The following is a 15997-nucleotide window of genomic DNA, read 5'->3' as shown; positions in this document are numbered from 1 at the left end:
AGGTCGCAGGGGTCAAACCGAGGTTAGCGGAGGAGGGTCAGCCTCAGACCTTCACAATAAAATACAGACCTTCACAGTAAAACAGCTTTGAAGTTTTGTAGCTGGAAGAACAGCCAGCTTGCAGGAAACGTAAAGCTTTACTCGTGTGGTTAGTGGAGATGAACCCCGCTGTGTGTCTGAACGTCCCGCTGCAGACCAGCTTTAATCAGGAAATCTGTCTTTTTTTAGACATATCACTATAAAAACGTTAACATCATTTAGACTAATGCAGACTAATAGCAGAACGCAGCGGGAATGCTTCACCTTGGGCGGCCAGCGTGTTTCTCATCATGGCGACTCTGAGAGGTTTTTACAGGACAGAGAGAGACGAGGCCGGCGTGGAGCCGAGTAAACACAGACCTGCAGTTTGCCGTGTCCGCAGGTGTTTCTTGTTTCAGTCTTTTTAGGGTTTTTGTGAATGTTTTCTGTTTATTGGCATTCAGTGAAGCCGTTTTTAAAAATGCTGTGAGCCTGATTGTAGGCATTCAAGATGTTTTCAGGGTTTTTTTTTTTTTGTTTTTTGTTTCATTGTTCAGGAATCTTGAAATCCTGAAGTAATTTTTTTGTTGTTTTCGTGGCTTGTTTTGCGGCATTTCCTGATGCTCAGTTCAGATGTTTTGTCACGCTGTTTTCAGGCCTTATTTGAGGCTGTTGTGAGGCTATTTTTAGCTGTGTTTGCAGAGTGTGTGTGAGGCGATGTGGACGTGTTTAATCAGTTTACTTTAAGGATGTTTTCACGCTGAGGACTCTCCAGGCGTCTCTGTTCTCAGCTCCTCTCACACTTTCCCCCACAGCTGCTGTTTGGCAGCGCTGCCTGCGTCCTGTCGCATGCCACGCCACGTGTGGGACCCTCCGCTGTTCCTCCTCATCCTCCTCTTCGTCGGTTCCCGATCGGCAGCTTCCCAGCATGCACGTGTGCAGTGGGTGGATTGTCTCCTCTTCCCATCGCGCCCGACCGTGAGCGGCGGAGACACGTGAAGACGGACCTTGACGACGCGGCGCCGACAGACGCTCGTCAGCGGTCGCCGTCAACCCGCCCGCTGATGGTCCGCAGGTTCGAATTCCTGCGGCGGCCACGCCCACTAACCTGACGCGTGAGCCAATGAGGGCGCAGATCAAGACATGTGGACACAATCACAGCAAGAACATGTGAGAACACACACACACACACACAGCTAAGGAAGTCTGAGAACCAAACGGGGTGGGAGGTGACAGGCCAACAAGGGGGCCCAGTTAGTGAAGAGGGACCCAGGGGGCCCTGCAGGGACAAGTTCCTGAGAACATGGAGGTTTGTGACTGGTGCTAAGACCAGGAGCAGGATCAGGTAGGTGGTCAAGCGGTGGTCCGTGTTCCTGTCGGAGTTTTCCACCACACACTCGTGGCGGTTCGACCCAGAGGGTTCAGGAAGCACCAAGGAGAACCAGGAGGGGTCGAGGAAAGCAAGTACGAAGAAATACAACATTGAAACACTTTGTGAGTAACCACAGCCGCAAAGTGGTTGAAAACAAGACGCTGAGGGCAGCGTGGAGAAGGGGGGGGGGTGATGAAGAAAGCAGAGAAACAGAGAGAAAAAAGTCATGTCTCAAGTCCAGAAAGCAAAAGGAGGAGGTGGAGGTGGAGGTGGGGTTGCTGATGGCTTCCAGAGCCACTCCCTCCTCCAGAGCCACGCCCACTCGTGGAGCCTATACATGCTGGAGTCCCGGTGGTCCTCATCCCTACAGTGAGAACATCCCCGGCCGAACCAGTCCCGAAGCCGCTCGGTCCCACGTTCAGTGCAGTGGTCCTTCATCCTGCTCCTCCTCATGGCGGGCTCCTCGGTCCTCCTCCTCCTCCTCCTCCTGCTGGCCGTCACGCTGCAGCTCGTCCCGGCTCAGAGGATCCGAGGTGAGTCGCTGCATGACACTCGGAAATCAGAGAAAAACTCTGTGCAACAAAAGGTGTGTGTCTAGGAGGGGAAGAGATCCTGACACACACACACACACACACACACACACACACACACACACACACACACACACACACACACAGTGCAGGAAAGAAAGCTTGCATAAAGAAAGGTAACCATTGTGAGACATGAGGATGGAAGTCAACGGTTGCATTTTTTAATCAAACAAGTTGGTTTGATGTGTGTGACGTTTCCAGACGTGCAGAGTTAAACGACAGGAAACGGTTGCAAAGATGGACGAGAACAGGTCGAACTTGGAATCAAAGAAAAGTTGCAAAGAAAAATGTTGGAACATTTTCGAGAGCGAGGCAACAAGCGCAAGCTTGTCTTGAATAAATCCAGAACATGAACAAAAAGTAGACAGAAAACCACAACAATGAAGCTTTAATAAGTGAGTGGACGGAGTCTGTTCAATTAAAATTACATTTCAGGTTTGTTTGTAAATTCATCTTCCAATAACACCTATGGATGGAAGTCAATGGAAAAACTATAAACTTTGAGTAAATTAAGTTAGAAGACACAAATTCTCGCAGACTGAAAACTAAACACTCAAGTGGGCGTTACGTTTGTCATGAACACAGAAAGGTTGTAGGATTAAAGAAACATTTCAACCAGGAATCCATGTTTGATTGAGTCCAGACTGAAGTTTACAAAATCAAAAAGGAGCTAACTTTTGAACATACCTTTTCCTTAAAGTTTCTCAAAGGTTGTGAAGAAGCTGCAAGGCTGAAAGTCAAGGGGTGGATGTTTTTGTACTTGACCAAAGGTGAATTTTTAGGGGGAAAAATAGAAGAAAAAAAAAAGCTTGGAAGGTTAAATACTATCATTATTATTATTATCTAGAAACATGCTATTGGTTCAAGCAGACATATTCAAATTTTGTCATCATTTTTGTAAGAAAAGTGAAAAATTTAAAATGTTTTGTCAGTTCAGATCAGGCACAAACTGTGGAATTACTTCAGAGAAAGTATTTCTTCAAATGGAAGTCAATGGATGGCTTCAGCCTTAAAATCTAATTTCAGTGAAATGCTGCAGATGTGTCGAGTAAAGTGGTAATATTATCGTGCAGAGGTGAACCAATGTTCCAAAATGTGGAACATCTCAATAATTCCAGACTGAAACGATGGAAGTCAAGGGACATCAGTCACTGAAATGTAAGGATTCAGAGAAAGACGCATTGAGCCACCTGTTCGCACCAAACCGTTAGCATGACACCTGATAGCATCGGTGCTAATTGTCGTTGGCCTTGTGAGCGTGAACGCATGCTGGAAAGGAGGTCCAGGAGCGTTATCGATTCATGTTTTCACCAGTGGGCGTTTATTAATCCCTGTTAGCGCCGAACTAACGGCAAGAAAAGATGTGTTCTGCCGAGTCAACGCTCCTGCGGCTGCGGGAAGCGTTTCCCTCCGTGTTTCAGGTCCTCGGTTTGTGAGCGACCGCCGCTCGAGGCGCCCGTTTGATGTTTCAGCTGCAGGTGATGTAACCTCCGTCTTATTTTCCTTTAAATGTCGGCAGTTATGTAAGACGATAAAATCCCCTGCAGAGGAAACTGTCAGGGCCACTCGGAGAGGATTACCTCAACGCGCCGGAGACCGCCAACAGCAACAGAGGCGGGGAGGCGGGGGTCTCTTTATGGAGGTTTATTATAACGAAATGAAATCTAATTAATGTCGACTTTCAAAAAAAAAAGAAAGAAAAAAAAAGAAAAGAAAAGCACTCTGGGACACATTATAATGAGACTCCAGCTGAAAAACACACATCTGGTTTCCCTGTTTTTATTACATTCAGAGGAGCTTTACAGACGAGCCCCGCCCACCTTCTGCTGTCACTTATGTTCTCAAAAAAAAAAAACATGAAATGACTGCAGCTGTTTCTCTGAAGACTGTGATGTTTCTGATGTAGATCTCAGTATTTCTTGGTTTCGTGCACAATCGTGCAGGAGTTGAGTTGCTTGGACTTTCCAGGAACTTCATGCATGTCTTTTAACTTTACTCAACTTTATTTAGATCACCTTTTCTTGCAGCTTATTAGTTGCACTAGGCTCAGGAATTACCTGTATTTGTTTTAATACTTGGTTGGTGGTCCAGTACCTATACTGTTAGAATCTTTGGGAGTCCAGTGCTTTCTTCTCGCAGTCCTTGTTGGTGTTTGTTGTACAGTTTGTCCTTCTTGCTGCTTTTGACGGCAGTCCTGCTGGCTCATCCTCAGAGGGGTCGCGCTGAAGGACCCTCCTCGCTGTTAAACTCAGGATCGGCACATGCTGTTCCTGCTGCTCGCGCAGCGTTAGAACGCCTCATTAGCGCTGATTGCTTCAATGTGGAGCTTCACTTCCATGCATTAGTCGTTAAAGGCACCGCCAGCTGCCGCAGTCACACATCCACACTGCAGGGGGCGCTGCAGAGCAGAGGGTCCGCCTGGGACTAACCCTTGTGATTTTCTGCCAATCGCATTGCGCATTTTACCAATGCAAATTAGCCCGCACTGGTCGTAACGTATTGGTTTTGTTCGGTTGGTATGTCGAAACAAGACGGGAAACATGTTTCTAAACGTTTCTAAACCCCAACATGTTGTGTCAACATTGAAGTTGGTTCATGGAAGTTGGATCCAATCGGTAGATGGAGCCCGTCACCCAAACGTTCCTGACATTTATCCCGTTGTTTAGCCTGCTATTTATCGTGTTTTTAAGTGGTATTTATCCTGTTATTCAGCTGGTGTTAGCCTGTATTTATCCTGGTATTTATTGTGTCGTACGTCCTGGAATTGATCCTGTGTTTAGCCTGGTGTTAGCCGGTATTTAGACTGACATTTATCCTTTATTTAACCTGGTATTCTACCTGGCGTTTAGCTTTTAAAAGCCAGTTGTTCATCAGTTATTGCTAACCCGGCATGTGAGATGTACTTTAATGCCAGTTCATTATATTTTGAGCTTTGTTCAACTATTTGTTTGTGACGAGGTGTTTACAGTTACCCGGTCAGTAATGTGTTGTGTTGCCTTCAGAGCGCCGTCAGAGCCTGAAGGTCCGGATCAACGCCACCGACGACACCATCGTCATGACGTTTGTGCGTCCAAGTGCCGACGTGAAGCTGGAGGGCTACATCCTGGGATACGGCGGCGGCGTCTTCTCCAAACAGTTCATCCCGCTTCCCGAGGACGGCGAGCCGTACCAAGCCGAGATGGGTGAGCGCTGCGGGCCGCTTCCTGTTCACGTGTTCTTAAAAGTGACTCCAGAAAAGTGCGCTCGCTGCTGCAGCTGATGGATGGGGTGAGAGAGGGGGCGGGGCTTGTGTCGACCTGTGGAGGTGTCGGGTGATGTTAAACGATGACAGACGGAGCCTCTCCTCACTCACGGCTCAGGGAAACAAAACAAACCCGCTCACTGCCGACGTGTCGCTGCATGAGCCCACGGCCACAGTTCACCTTCTGCAAACCTTCTCTTGCTTCTCTGTTTTGACTTTGCGCCATTTCTTTAGTTTTCTGCAGTGTTTTGTTTTATCATTTCGCCTTGACGTGACTGACGCCCACATTTGGTTCCAGACGCTGAACCGAAGTACCTGATCGCTGTTCAGCCGATTCCAACCAATGACGTTAAGAAGCACTGTACAGGTACAGCATGCTTCCCGGGTCCTGACTGGTCTCACCTGGTCTGATGATCTGTTCTGACCTGATTCCACCTGTCCCCCCCCTCCTCCCTTCTCAGGTAAGGTCAACCTGGAAAAACCCCTGCACCTGGTGATTGGTTCCGTGAGTCCAACGGCGGTCTTGTTGTCGTGGGGAAACATGGCAAAGACGCCGTACGAAGGGAACATCCTGGACGAATGTCTTGAGGACGGGTCAGTTCCTGCCTGTGGTTCAACATGCCAGAATGGTGGGGGGGGGGGGGGGGGGGTTTGTTCCATTTCTCTTCTCTACAGACATCATTCTTTCAACACTTTATGTGCTTTTCCGATGTTATTGTGTTCATCACTTTTTTTTGTGCGCTATTATGCAATTTAGACTCCTCTCTGGGATTATGCGGATCAGCAGGATGTGAAGCTATTTCTCTGGCATGCTCCTGCAGGTTCTACACCATCCGCTACAGGGAGAGGAACAGGAAGTGGATCTACCAAACGTGTCCGACCAGCGACACTGTGGTTGACAACCTGAAGCCCAACACACCGTACGAGTTCGGCGTTCGCTCCAACAAGGACGAGAACAGCGGCACGTGGAGCAAACCAGTCGTCCACAACACCAACATGGGCAGTAAGAAGAACGGCCTCCTTCCTTTCACGTTCTTCTTTTTGTCTCGAGGATGTCGGTCAATGAAATCCCTCTTCTCTGGATTTCTCAGATAAAAACCCGCAGAAGACTTTTAAGCTGCGTAACCCACTCATGAATCCACTGGTACGTAAAAACAAAGAAGTAATTGAGAGGTTTTTTTTTTTTTTATCTGATAATAATAACTATGGATAATGTTGAGTTGAATGCCAGTGAATGCAGTTATTGTAATAACTGAAACGTTTTTGTGTTTTGTTTGTTTCTGCAGAAGCCTCATGGTCTTTTCCCTCCACGTCCCGGTGAGACTTTCATCCACACTAGATCTGTTTTCTCTCATGCATCTCCTCATAAATTCAAATTTTGATCACAATAACGCACAATAACGTAAATTCAATGGATACTTTTTAGTTATTCCTTTTTCTTTTTTTTTTTTTTTACAGTTTTTAGTTTGGCATTAGACCTACTTAAAGTTTTATGAACTCACTCCTTTATTTTAATTGTTTAAAAACACATTATTTGACTATTAATTTATTAGTGATTAACATTCTGTAGTCTAAACAATTCCATTAAATTTATTATTGAATTATAAGTAATTCTTGAAATGCTCACGAGCTCAGTGATTGTGTCTGCAGCTCTGCACAATGCCACCAGGGGGCGATTTTCCACCATACTGAAAAATGGCGGCTTCCCTGGAGCTCCTCGCACCTTTGGTGATTACTCCTCCCCGTGCTCCTCCACCGACTTCCCCTCCTCTTCCCCCTCCTCCTCTTCCTCTTGACTACTTCCGCTCTCACTGGGCACCTCCTCGTTTTGTCCCACAGCGCCTCCTCTCGGCCAGCAGGAAACCGTCCCTCAGCCCACCCGCCCGTTGCTCGGTAACCACGTTGTCACTCTTTCAGGCTTCACCTGCTTATGCCCAGCACCTGGGAGAGGGCGGATTCAAAGGGGGGGGGCGGGGTCTGTTGGGGAGGGGACATGGGCGGGGCCGTGCAGCTGCTGCGATTGGCTGCATGCCAGCATGTTCTCAACCAGTCAGAAAGTCTGAGTGAGGCGTGCGGAGAGTCTCCAAGGTAAAGAAAACAAGCTTGCAGCTGAAGGCCATGTGATCGCAAATGTGCTTCAGCCGCCATGTTTCTCCTTATCCTGCTCCTCCTCCTCCTCTTCCTCCTTTACCTCTAAGTTCATCTCCCTCTGCCCCTCCTCCACCTCTGACTCTTCACTTTTCTTCTTACTCCTCCTCACCCTGCGACTCTTCCAGCTCCACCGGCTCCTCCTTGGTCAGACTGCATGACGTCGCAGCATGTTTGAAGTTCAGATGCAGACGTGGTCACAGTTTCCTGTGAGGAAACATCTGCACGTTCAGTCGGCAGAGTCCAGGCAGCGGGAGGTCCGAGATCTCCTGTAAAGTCCATGTAGTGGGAGGTCCCAGATCTCCTGTTGAGTCCAGGCAGCGGGAGGTCTCGGATCTCCTGCAGACTCCATGTCGTTGGAGGTCTCAGATCTCCTGCAGAGTCCAGCTCTTGGAGGGTCCAGGGTCACCTGAATCCTGTGCAGGGTTCAGAGAGAACTTGTCCACTTGGTTCTGAATGTCCTGCTCAGGATGAAGACACCCACCATAGTCCTGACACCTCCTCTATACCTCCTCTCGCCCCAGACACTGAGAACTTGGTTAGAAGTGCCCCACACCTTCCAGAGGACCCTCCAATCGCCCCATGGTTCCAAGCCACCCAGGCCCCTCAGACCAGTACCACTGTTGCCTCCCGCATTACTGTCTCACCCACCAGCGGCCATTCTTCTCACGGGCGGACCACTGAAGCATCCATTAAGGCACCAAACAAGCCACCACACTCCGCTGGTAATTCATTTTGTTGATCCCTCTGAGGCTGGTCCTCTTAAAGTCGGTCCCAGAGAGCCTGAAACCAGCGCACAGTCGCTCCCAACGAAACTGCTGCATCACCTGGGGACGTGCTAAATGTTCCATAAGTCAATAAGAGAGTACCGCGTGCAATGTTCTCAGACGAGGGTTTTCAGAAGTGTTGTCATTCGGTGGCTTTCAGGAGTGTTGTCAGACAGTGGCTTTGAGAAGTTTTTGACAGACAATGGTTCTCAGACGGGATATGCCTTCCAGAAGTATTTCCAGATGATGATTTTCGAAAGTATTTTCAGAAGTGCTGTCAGACAATGGCATCCAGAACTGTCCACAGCTAATGGCTGGCTATCAGGAGTGTTTGCAGACAACGGTTTTCGGAAGTATTCACATACGTTGGTGTCGTCAAGTGTCCACAGGCAATGGTTTCACTCTAACATCAGTTTTGGTGAAAACGATCCAGAGATGAGGGATGGTGTTTGTTTGTTTCAGAGAGCCGACTGTTGTCTGCAAACAGTTTGACTTCAGTTCAAAACTTCACTTTTTCTCCACGCTCTTCTTTTTCTTCCTCTTCTTCCTCTCTTTTCATCTGTTCTTCTTTTTAGTCCGACAGGCTCAGGATGATTCTGTTTGTGGAGTCTGCCTCTGATTAACAAACTCATCCTTGTTTTCGCCCCCACAGCTGTCAGCCAATCAAAGGACAGATCAGCATTGTTGAGATCTCTGGCCAATGAGAGGGCTCAGACTAACAGCTGGGGTAATTCTGATCGGTCCTCTCTCCTGAACTCTGCAGCTTGGCTCTCTTCGACATTTCATCCACAGGAGCATGCAGCTCCCATCGCTGGTCATGGACGCCATCACCTAAACTCCATCATGCTGCAGGGTCCATCACTAACCCTGCTATTCGCTTCTCTTCCTCCAGCACACAGCCACCTGTAACCCCACTCCTCTTCCTTTTTTAGGTCTCAACAGCAGATCTCTGAGCCCCAACAGCCCTGCATTGCCCCAACAGACCGGATCCGCGAGGCCCCTCTTTCCCCTCTATAGACCCAACAGCTGGTCCCCGACCTCAGGGGTCCTTGGGGGTAAACCTCCCAGCTTTTCCTCCTGCAAAAGTCTTTCTGGGGCTCTTTTTATTGTCACTGCTTTCATTTTCATCCAAAAGCTCCGTCTTTAATCTTTGAGCATTAAAACCAAACAAGTCCAATAAAATCTGTCACCATGTAAACAAACAGCGCAATAATCTTACACTAAAATCTAAAGCCAAACAAACAACCAGAGACAGACAAAAAAACAGTCACAAAGTGACACAAAACACCAACAAATACCAGCTGAGTAAAACTAGGTGCAAAACAAAAAGAAAAGCCACTCAAAACAACTACAGATAAATGGTTTGTGGACTCGTTTGGTTGTCATGTCCTTTTCACTTTTCACAAACAAAGATCTTCCTCTCTGTAACGCTGATTTTTCTCCCACCAGTGAACGGACAGCCGCATGGCGGCAGCTCTGCGGTCAAACCGGCCTTATGGTCCCGACCTAGACTTGGTAAAAACCCTGTCTTTGTCTCTGTGTTTCATTGTTCACCCTTCATCTGCAGTTGCAGCGCCCCCTGCTGTTTGTCTTCATTCGGTGTGTTTGTTTTATTAATTCATCTGCATCCATCAGTTCATCTGTCCACCCATCCTGCTGTCTCTGTGTCCCACTGTGGAGCTTCTGCTGGTTTCTCATGTGGTGAAATGTTCCTTCTGGTTGTTGGACCTACGTCAGGGTTGGTTCTGCTTGCTGACCGTCTGCTGTCAATGTTCAGTGTTGCACAGCTAAAAACTGTTCTGATCCAATATTGGTTCGGTAGATCCTTCACTGCACTATACAGTCAGTCTAAAAGTGGTGCAAAAACCACCAAAAGATGGTCAAATGCTTCCCCAAAACCATTCCAAACCAGTCTAGAAAAAGGGAAAAACATACTCTTAAGTTCTTTGAAAGTGGTCCAAATCTAATCAATCAAAGTCTGAATCTCAATATTGAGAAGCCAGACTCTTGCTTTAAGTGGTGTAATTATAACTGTAACAATGTCATCAGCAGGGCTACAGTCAGGCCCACCGCCTGAATAATCATTCTGGAACTGGTTTGTAGATAATCTGACACCAGTTCAAAACTGATTTAACTGGATTATTATGCAATTAAAGTCTACCAATGGACCAAAACCAGTTTGAATGAGTTCAGAACTGGACTAAAACTAGTTTAAAATCTTTTTCAAGTATAATTAGGATCAGTTCAAGACCAGTCTAAGAGCACATTCATATTGTTATAAAGCTAGTTGAAATTAGTTTCAAGCCCATTCAAAATCAGTTTAAACCCACATTAAAACCATTTTATAACCAATTGCGAGCCATTAGAAAACCGGTTTAAAACCAGTTCATGAAGAAACAGAGTCGAACCAGTCGGTTGCTGCTGGTGAAAAGGATGCTGATGTTTGTGGCCCATTTCAGGGTCTCCTGCTCGTCCGTCCATTCAGATCAACAAGAAACCGAACCTGGTGGGCAAACCCGGAGAAACCGGTAAGACCCCCAATGGCCTGATCCAGCGTCCTGTCTCCCAACACCCCCACGCCTCAGGCCAACTGTTCCCATCACTGTTCCCTCCAGACAAAGTCAACAGCCTCAAACAGAGTGTCGACTTACCCCTCCTCAAGACTAAAGTCCCAACCTCCCCCACCGCCAAACCCACCAAACCGGAGCGCAGACAGACCACCACCACCACCGCCGCGCCCACGCCCACCGGTATGATGGACCACCGCCTCACTCTGAAGCTGCTCTGAGTCTTTCTGCTTGTTTCTCATTGTGTTTCTTCCTTTTAGCAACTCGACAGGAAACCTGGGAGGAGTCCGACCTGTTCAAAGCGCAGCCCACCTCCGACCTTGACGCTCTGGGCAAGAAGCGCTACGTCGGTGAGTTCTGAATCCCGCGACCTCTCAGCCCTGTGCGTTGTGCGCCACCCTGACTGACCCCCTGTCCTGCCGCAGCGCCCCATGTGGTCTACAAAACCGGGAAGAAGCCAGACGAGCCGTGCTCCATCACCTCCTCCCTGAACTTCTTCCCTGAGAGCGAGCCCGGAGAGACGAATGTGACGGCGCCGCCCAGGAGTCCACCTTCCAACCTCACCGTGGTGACGGTGGAGGGATGTCCCTCCTTCGTCATCCTGGACTGGGAGAAAACGGACAACGACACCACTGGTGAGAAAGAACCAGCAAAGGAATCGACTTTTATGAACAATTACACTGAAGAATGTATGTGAGATGTAAATGGAAGTAGTTAGCATACAGTTCTTAATCCATTTATTAGCAGCTAGCATTAATGACATAGAGGAATGTTTATCGTAGCTCAACACAATGACTGGAAGTAAATGGAAAGAGTTAGCATAGATGCTAAAAAAAAAACTGTTTATTTGCTGTGAATTTTTGGAATTACGTGTGTTTTCTTGATGTGTTCTGGTGATTGCGTCTTGCTCAGAGTATGAAGTCATCTCCACGGCTAAAGGGCCAGACGGCGAGCAGGTTTCCATCCTGACCACCAACCAGACGCACACGGCGGTGGAGAACCTGAAACCGGAAAGCAGGTGAGCTCTTGCAGATGCTTCTTCGTCACACTCCGGCTCGAATTTACAGATCAGATGCATAAACGTGAAAGGTTTCGGGGGGTGGGGGGGATTTATGGTGATGCTGAGGGAACATCTGCAGCTTGGCGCTGCTTCCAGCTCCACAAACACAACCACGTAAAACATGCCGTTCGCCCGTGACGCTTTAATGAGGCTCGATGTGGGAAAAGCAGCTGCTGAGGAGGAGGAGGAGGAGGAGCAGACGGCGCTGGCTGTGTGACTTTGAGCAGAAACAGGAGCTGAGTCGGGGAGCTGCTCCGGCTCGGACTTTATTTACAGAGGATGAAGTCACACAGCAAGACGGAGCTGCTGCAGGTTTCGGCAGGTCTGAGACGCTCCAGGAATCAGTTTCATCCAGTTAAACTTCAGCTGGTTTCACTGGTGAAAACCTTCAGAGTTTTTTCAAGCTTCAGGAGCTAGAAGGAGGTTTTAACCACACGCTTGTCCAGATGAAACAACTCATTCACTTCAATATTAACTGCTCACTGATTTGAATATGAGCTTTAGCATGAGAAAACAGCCGCTGTTGTTCTCTCTGTACTGTTCACTATTTGGTGAAGTATTTCACTGAGTAGGATTAGTACGTCTGATGTTTGCAGCAAAGGAAGTTGATCTGCTCAAGCGAAAAAAGTCATAGTTTAGTTTTGGGTTTTGAACTCTGCAGTCTGAAGTTATAAGTAAAAAGTTGCAATGAATGTCGGAGATAAAATTCTGATCTCCACATCTGGTTCTTCTTCTGCTTCTCAGCTACGAGTTCAAAGTGAAGCCCAAGAATGAGCTGGGCACCGGTCCCCCCAGTGAACCTGTGTCCTTCAACACCGAGTCGGGTACGCCAGAGCTTCCCACTGCCCCACCTCGCCACAGCATTTAAGAATAGGAATCTTCGACAGTCACAATAATGGTCTTGTTTTTGTCTTCTCCTCAGCTGATCCTCGGGTGAGCGAGAACGTCTCTGGTAAGTCGGCGAATCTCAGTAATCGTGGTAATGGTTGCACCAGACTGGCTTCAGGTTTAGAATCTTTGTGTTGGGTTCAGGAAAAGATGCCATCTGGACTCAGTTCCCCTTCAAGACCGACTCGTATTCTGACTGCCATGGGAAGCAGTACGTGAAGAGGACCTGGTACCGCAAGTTTGTTGGTGTCCAGCTCTGCAACTCTCTGCGTTACAAGATCTACCTGAGCGACTCTCTCAATGGTTAGTAGTCCTGGTCAGACTGGATCCTGCATCACTGTGACTCCAGAGCTAGTTTCTCAGTCCGAGCTGAAGTGGTCCCGTGGCGAGAACTGATCCTTGGGCCTGCATGCGGTGGGACCAGACCTACGATCTTAACTGACTGGTCTTCCTCACCGCAGGTAAATTCTACAACATTGGGGATCAGACGGGTTTCGGTGAGGACCACTGTCAGTTCGTAGACTCGTTCCTGGATGGACGAACGGGTCGTCAGCTCCAAGCGGACCAGCTGCCCTCCAGAGCAGGTACTCACCTCACAGATTCACTTCTTGAAAACTCTAGAATTCCGTCTGAGTTTGGACCGCTTCCATTGTTGTGACCACTGAGGCCCATTTATGCTACACCTGTGAAGGAAAACATAGACTTCGTGTGTCTGATGCGTCATGAGCATTCAGCCCAGCAGGGGGCGCCACTTTGAATTCACATATGTGGTGATGGTGTGTTAAGACTGTAAACACCTGGAGGTGTCACACAATCGTACTTCAGACACCCTTTAGATTGCTAATACAGTCCTCGTACAATCGGTGCGACTGTAAGTGCGACACGACTACAGTCAGTGAACTCTGCCTCCTCTGCAGGTTTTTATCGGGCCGTCCGTCAGGAGCCGGTTCACTTCGGACAGATCGGCGGTCGCTCTCACATCAGCTACGTTTCCTGGTACGAGTGCGGGACGCCCATCCCAGGGAAATGGTAGAGAGCGACAACTTCCTGTGGAAGCGAGCTGGGGACGAGCGGCATGGCCAACATGGCCGCTGTGGCACCGTGCGGACTGAGAGAGGCTGGACATTGTTTCATGGAGGGAAGCTGGCTCCCCGATTGTCTTCGTCGTCACGCCGCACGATATTTATCAGGAAGAACGCCACAGTCTCTTCACGGCAGGCAGCGGCACAGACACCTAAAACACTCATTTTCTCTGAGGAACATTCTGGCATGGCCACAATGGACGCCGCCGCTCCATCCATAAGGCGCACGCCGTCTGCCAGCATATAGCTACACGTTCGCCGGAGGCTTCCTGCAGTTTGCACAGCAGAAATGTTTTTATATGTATATGAAGACAGTGTATTTTAGTCACAACATTTCTGCCACTGCTTTTGTCTCCTTAATATGACAGAAACGTACGACTGGAGTTTGTATAAAATTTCGGTGCGGACCGACATGGCGGCAAACGTTCTGATTCTCACAGCTGGCTGAGTCGAGGTGATTTAAACACATGCTGTAATATTTCGTTATTTTCCAGAAAACATTGTGCAGCTCCAAGACTTTCACCTCCTTCCTGTACAGTGTGGCGGAGTGACGTACTGTGCCTTTAACTCTTAGTATTGTTGTTATTGTTAACGAGCAGGGATCATTTGAACACAAAGAAGTGCTTTGTAAAAAATCAGTCTGAATGTATTTCTGTTTTGAATATGAACATGTTTTTTTTTTTAATAAAATTTGAATAATTCAAGTCACAGGAACAGTGAGATGGATTTTATATTTTAAAAAGGACATTACCCATGGTGCTTTGCTGCTGCGAAACCAAATGACAAGTTTCATCGGTAGCTTCCCCGTCCTCAGGTTGCAGTTTTCGAAAAAGTCACTGCCGTGTCGGACTGGCAGCTTGTCCGTGTTCAGTTTAGAAACCAGCTGTTTGGATTTAATTTTTAACTTAGAAAATTCTATTTGTTCACTTTAGCCTGTAAATATCATGAGCATTCATTGTGAATAAAATGCATACAGAGAGCTGATGTTTGCAGCACATTCTTGCTCCTTGATTAAACCGTCTCACTGATAATATCCTGTAAATATAACGGACATCTCATTCATATTGAACCTTTGCATCTTAGAAATCTGCAAACAACTTGTCACGGGGTCACTTTACACCCAATGTCATCCTGTTATATGAAATTCACTTTTATTTTAATATCAGGTGTAAAATGCACACACAGATTGTGATTCTTTATTTGTATTATTTGATGTGTTCAGTATATTGGATATTTTAAATAGGTGAGCAAGTATTAGCAACTCAGCAGAATTTTTGATTTATATATAATATAATATATATAATATACAAACTCTCTTGATAGACACCTAGTTTAACCAATCAGAGTCATGGCTGGTCCTCCCGGAGCCAATCAGATGGAGCCTATTGACTGTGGTGACGCCCCCAATCAATCCACTCACTGAGGAAACGTGTTGCTTTCAAGCAGGAAGGAGGCTTGGTGGCGGATAAAGATGGATCAAGTCAGCCTGTGGACTCATGATGGAGGAGAAGTTGTCTTCACTGAGTAAATACCACTGTTATTTACCCACTGGTGTTTTTTTTTTATAGGTTGAAATAGTGTTTACAATTAACTTTGCAGTTTTAAACTCTTTGAACGGACATCAGCTGTTTAAAGAGAAAATTAGAAACTGCCATCTTAAAAACATCACAAACAAGATATATTTATGCAAAGATAGTCACCACATTTGACTACAAAAGTGTTGCTGTTTTTTTTTTTTGCGTTAAATATTTTCCAAGCAAAATGTCTTTTCAACATGGAATGAAAGACTTCATACAGATAAAACTGAAATGTTGAGACTGGCAGTCAGAATTTGAACAATCACACCTGTGCAGGTGCAGAGATGCAGTGTTGTCAAGAAGCATGTCGTGATTTTGGAGGAAAAAAAACCTGCTATTTGACTAAAAAGACTTGATTTCAGACTCTGAGGTTTGTGGTGAGTTTGCATGTTCTGCCTGAGCCAGTGGGTTTCCTCCCTCAGTTCAGACATGATGGTTGCATTGTATGTGTGTGTGTGTGTGTGTGTGTGTGTGTGAGACCCTGGTGGACCGGCGGCGGCCTTCGGTCATGTGCTGGCAGCGCCGGGCGGACTGAGGCTCTCAGGTGGTCTCGGGCGCCGGCGACAAAATGACGTCTTCATACAGCCTGAAGCGAAGCGCCGCTCCTCGCCAGCATGTGGAGCCGTTAAAATGCCGGACGGGAACATTTTGGGGGATTTTTATCCATCCATCCTCATATTACCCATA

The 15997-nt window shown here is 47.3% G+C and overlaps 1 protein-coding gene across 13 annotated transcripts; it reads left to right on the top strand.

Moving 5' to 3' along the window:
* The first annotated feature begins 1768 nt into the window (after nucleotides 1-1768).
* abi3bpb (ABI family, member 3 (NESH) binding protein b) lies at nucleotides 1769-14443 on the top strand. Of its 13 annotated transcripts, XM_030086406.1 has the most exons (23): nucleotides 1769-1923; nucleotides 4983-5162; nucleotides 5520-5588; nucleotides 5683-5815; nucleotides 6043-6224; nucleotides 6313-6365; nucleotides 6508-6538; nucleotides 6872-6949; nucleotides 7061-7114; nucleotides 7894-8094; nucleotides 8789-8863; nucleotides 9069-9191; nucleotides 9586-9651; nucleotides 10596-10664; nucleotides 10752-10886; nucleotides 10964-11053; nucleotides 11129-11338; nucleotides 11616-11721; nucleotides 12508-12587; nucleotides 12686-12715; nucleotides 12796-12954; nucleotides 13113-13235; nucleotides 13569-14443. In XM_030086406.1, the coding sequence occupies exons 1-23, from the start codon at nucleotides 1842-1844 to the stop codon at nucleotides 13682-13684; spliced, it is 2445 nt and encodes an 814-aa protein (XP_029942266.1). In that variant the 5' UTR covers nucleotides 1769-1841; the 3' UTR covers nucleotides 13685-14443. The 13 variants fall into 13 exon arrangements, with proteins under 13 accessions (XP_029942266.1, XP_029942267.1, XP_029942270.1 ...); XM_030086407.1 differs by lacking the exon at nucleotides 7061-7114; XM_030086410.1 differs by lacking the exon at nucleotides 7894-8094.
* The last annotated feature ends 1554 nt before the right edge of the window (nucleotides 14444-15997 follow it).

Source organism: Salarias fasciatus (genome assembly GCF_902148845.1).
Source record: "Salarias fasciatus chromosome 23 unlocalized genomic scaffold, fSalaFa1.1 super_scaffold_20, whole genome shotgun sequence".
In the NCBI taxonomy this organism is placed as follows: Eukaryota; Metazoa; Chordata; class Actinopteri; order Blenniiformes; family Blenniidae; genus Salarias; species Salarias fasciatus.
Note: the sequence above shows the minus strand (reverse complement) of the source record. Positions and strands in the feature narration are given on the sequence as shown.